This window comes from Cupressus sempervirens, chromosome 5 (genome assembly GCF_028749045.1).
Source record: "Cupressus sempervirens isolate cs-2001-9-10 chromosome 5, ASM2874904v1, whole genome shotgun sequence".
NCBI classification, from domain to species: Eukaryota; Viridiplantae; Streptophyta; class Pinopsida; order Cupressales; family Cupressaceae; genus Cupressus; species Cupressus sempervirens.
This window is the reverse complement of record NC_143122.1, coordinates 234,362,785-234,366,620: the sequence shown is the minus strand read 5'-3', so window position 1 is coordinate 234,366,620 and position 3,836 is coordinate 234,362,785. Positions and strand designations below refer to the sequence as shown.

General features: G+C 34.8%; 1 protein-coding gene across 1 annotated transcript; it reads right to left on the bottom strand.

Annotated features, from left to right (window-relative positions):
* Positions 1 to 874: 874 nt before the first annotated feature.
* On the bottom strand, positions 875 to 2,125 carry LOC149555334 (putative receptor-like protein kinase At1g11050). Its single transcript, XM_089829344.1, has 4 exons — positions 1,659 to 2,125; positions 1,485 to 1,571; positions 1,295 to 1,385; positions 875 to 1,180 (listed from the first exon to the last, which is right to left on the bottom strand). The coding sequence occupies exons 1-4, from the start codon at positions 2,123 to 2,125 to the stop codon at positions 875 to 877; spliced, it is 951 nt and encodes a 316-aa protein (XP_089685470.1).
* Between the last annotated feature and the right edge of the window lie 1,711 nt (positions 2,126 to 3,836).

Below are 3,836 nucleotides of genomic sequence, written 5' to 3'. Positions count from 1 at the left end.
TTGAAACACTATAATTATATCATAGAAGAAATCTATCCTTCAATTATTATTAAGAAAAAAATCCTGATGCTAAAAAAGTCTTCTTGTTAAAATTATATCTAAACATTTTAAAGGATAAATTTAGAAATAATTGTTAAAAAATATACTAACTCATATGAACATTTAAAAAACCTTTTTTCATTTATTGACACCTAAATCTTTATTCCTAAATTTCAAGTAAGCAATCAATTTAAGATATAGATACATTCTACATTAAAATAAATATTTTATATTTATAGGTCTTTGGTTTGTTTCATAAGGCTAATTCAAGTAAAAATTGTAGATTAGATAAATTTAGTAAAATGATGTTTCTTGGAGTAGTGAAGTTGTCTTTGTTTCATGTTGAAACACTATAATTATATCATAGAAAAAATCTATCCTCCACTTGTTTAAGAAAAAAAACCTAGCTCTATAAAAAATCGTCTTGTTCAAAGTATATCTAAACATTTTAAAAGATAAAATTAGAAATAATTGTTAAAAAATATACTAACTCATATAAACATTTTAAAACCTTTTTTCATTTATTGACATCTAAATCCTTATTCCTAAATTTCAAGTAAGAAATCAATTTAAGATATAAATACATTCTACATTAAAATAAATTTTTTTTTTTTATAGGTCTTTGGTTTGTTTCATAAGGCTAATTCTTAAAAATGAAGTACAAATTGTAGATTAGATAAATTTAGTAAAATGCATGAATAATTGACCATTCTTAATTTTTGAACACAAAAATTTCAGCCTAATACTATTCAAGTTCCAGTTCCAAATGAGTAAAACTTCTTTATGAATGGAGACCGTGGCAAAAAAAAAAAAAAAATAAAGAACACTATATTTCTTAGCAGCTTACTACTCTCTCAGAAACAGCAAGGATATCGGCATCTCTGCTGAGATATTTCCATAAAAAACATGACCAGCAAGGAATAAACAATTCATGTATTGGACCATCATGGGTTACAACCCATGAGCGCCGCCTATCTTCCAATAACAGATGAGTTGAAGGAAGGATTAACTCTCTATAACGCTGAGAAACAACTTTCCATTGTTTGCCGCTTTGTGATTTGATACTGGCAAAGGCTTTTCTGGTATTGCAGGAATGACAACCTCTCCCTCCAACATCTTCAATGCCTGTACCATGCTCGGCCTTAAAGCCAGATTAACGTGAGTACACAAAATACCCACCTTAACAAATCTATCCATTGTGCATTTTCCAATCTATCAATTCAACTACTCTACTCATTTCTAGGAGCTTCCATGCCCAATCAATAATAAGGTATTCAGTCAAACATTCCACAGAGATATCTAGAGCCCTTCTGCTGCTCATGATTTCCAACAACACAACTCCAAAGCTATACACATCACTCTGATCTGTAAGAATTCCATACAGAGCATACTCCGACGCCAAATACCCACGCGTCCCGCTTATTTTTGACACGAGATATGATTACCCTTCACTCGCCAACCTCGCCAGCCCAAAATCAGCAACACGGGCATTCATGTCCTCATCTAGCAGAATGTTATTGGCCTTTATATCTCTGTGATATATCGCTGGCTGAACGTCGGAATGCAGATGACATAACCCCTTTGCAATCCCTATTATAATCTTCTTCCTCTGCTGCTACGTCAGCATTCTCCCGATGGCGTTTCTAAAAATGTGTTGATCGAGGCTGCCATTGGTGAGGTAGTCGTAAACGAGAAACCGCTGGAACGCCTCTTTGTCTTCACCGTGAACACCAAAACCTCGCAGAACCATCAAATTTCGGTGGTGAAAGCTGCTCTGAATCTCCACCTCGTTCCAAAAATCTGCATCATCATCGACAGAGCACTTCTTCATTCTCTTCACGGTAATCATCCGACTGTCGGGAAGCTTTCCCTTGTACACCATTCCAAAACTCCCCTGCCCGATTAAATTCGAGCAATTGAAATCACTCGTGGCTTTCTTGATTTGCCCTTTATTGAACCACACTACACGCATCTTCGACTTCATGCCGTTGATCAGAAGGCTTTTGTTTATTAATCTCTTAAAACACCTGTTCTTCGTGCTCGCCCTCCACCAGTAACGAATGATTCGTATAATGCTCATAGCCATGGCGGTGCCTACATCACCATGATCTTGCAATGGTCGAGAATATAGCTGTCTTAATCATGGGTAAAATAGCCTGCACCAACATCACCATGAATGCCTCCATTTTGATCGACATTTTCAATTGAGAATGTTGTCTCTATATCAAGTTGCTACAGACCAAGTCCAAAAATGCCCTTTCATGTTTGTAGTATTATACAAAAGAGGGAAGCTTACGTATTTTCTCTTAACCAAGGTTGGAAGATTTGTTGAATTGTAAACCAGCTGGCAGCCACTCCTCCCTCTACAAAGGATCGAAAGGAAACAGAACTATATATTCTATCGCAAATTGCAAAGAGGAAAAACACAATTACTTTGGATCCATGCTTGAGATGTAAATGTATTTAGTTAGGGCTCGTTTGGCAATGGGAATACCACTGGAATAGGCATGTGTGTATCTCTATTCTCCATTTGGGTGCAACAATGTTGAATCACGAATAGGAATACAACGGGAATAAGTATTCCAATTTTGTCCAAAAAAGGGACATACGCAATTCCACTAAATAGGTGCAATAGGAATTTTTATTCCTATTCCATTTATTACTTTGTTAGAAAATATAAAATTCTGGGTCTGTGCCCTCAACTTTATATTTGCCCTCACTTTTGTTTGCCGCTCATTCTTAGCTCATGTCTGTTAGCAGTAGGTGAAGGAAAATTTTATCCTCCATTTTTACCAGGTATGGAGCAGGGTTTCATTGCTTTTTCAATACAGGGTTCATCTTTTTTCTTTTTTATGTGATGTGTTTGAATACGGTTGTGTAGGGTTTTCTTTTACGGCATTGGCAAGAAGTTTCTACAACATTTGATGGGCAAAGAGGAGCAGAGTCCACAACAAGAGTGGGATGGTCAGATTTTGAGTTATGTAGATTGTGTTGTTTTCATAACATTGCATTCAATGAAGCCCCTTAGCTTCTATATTCCTTTGGTGCACATACGGTGCGCTGTTTGTTTATTTCAAACATTATTAATTTGTTTTTTATTTCTCCATTAATAGTATTTGTAGATGAGTTTCAAATCTCACTTTTATGTATATGTTTTGTTAATCTTCCTCTTGCAGACCCCAATGGATATGGATAGAACAAATCTAGAATGCCTCCATTTTATATGCGCTTTTGATGATTTTTATCCTTGCTAGTTTATCCCTTATTTCTATCTATCTTTTAATTTGAATGAACTTCATATAGGTGATGATTCAATTCTCCTCCTATCTAGTTCCTCAAGCAACCCTTTTTCCAGACCCGATAAGCTAGTGCATGTCTTTAGCACAAATGGGTATATTCTACTACTAAGCTCTAAAACTTTTTGTTGCATTTGACATTATAGTATTATTCCATTTTTATATAGTCTGTATAAAGCATATCGTCTAATCATTACATTCTATTAAAATGAATCGTTTTCAAACATTTTGTCAATTATTTGATGTACACCTTCTGCACTTGCATAGTTAATAAACATGTCTGCTAGATTAGTTCCCGAAAGAGGGTTTTGAGTAAGACTTGTCAAAAAAATCTGGGCATGGACTTTCTTAACCTACTTTTAATATCTTTACAAGCTTCTAATAAATTAAACAAATTAACATTACGGAGTTATATATTTGTGTATAGATATTGCAGTTCTCAGGTTCTTCATTCAGTATAAGTAATGACATGATCGTGGATGCAATGCTGAGAGTATTCTC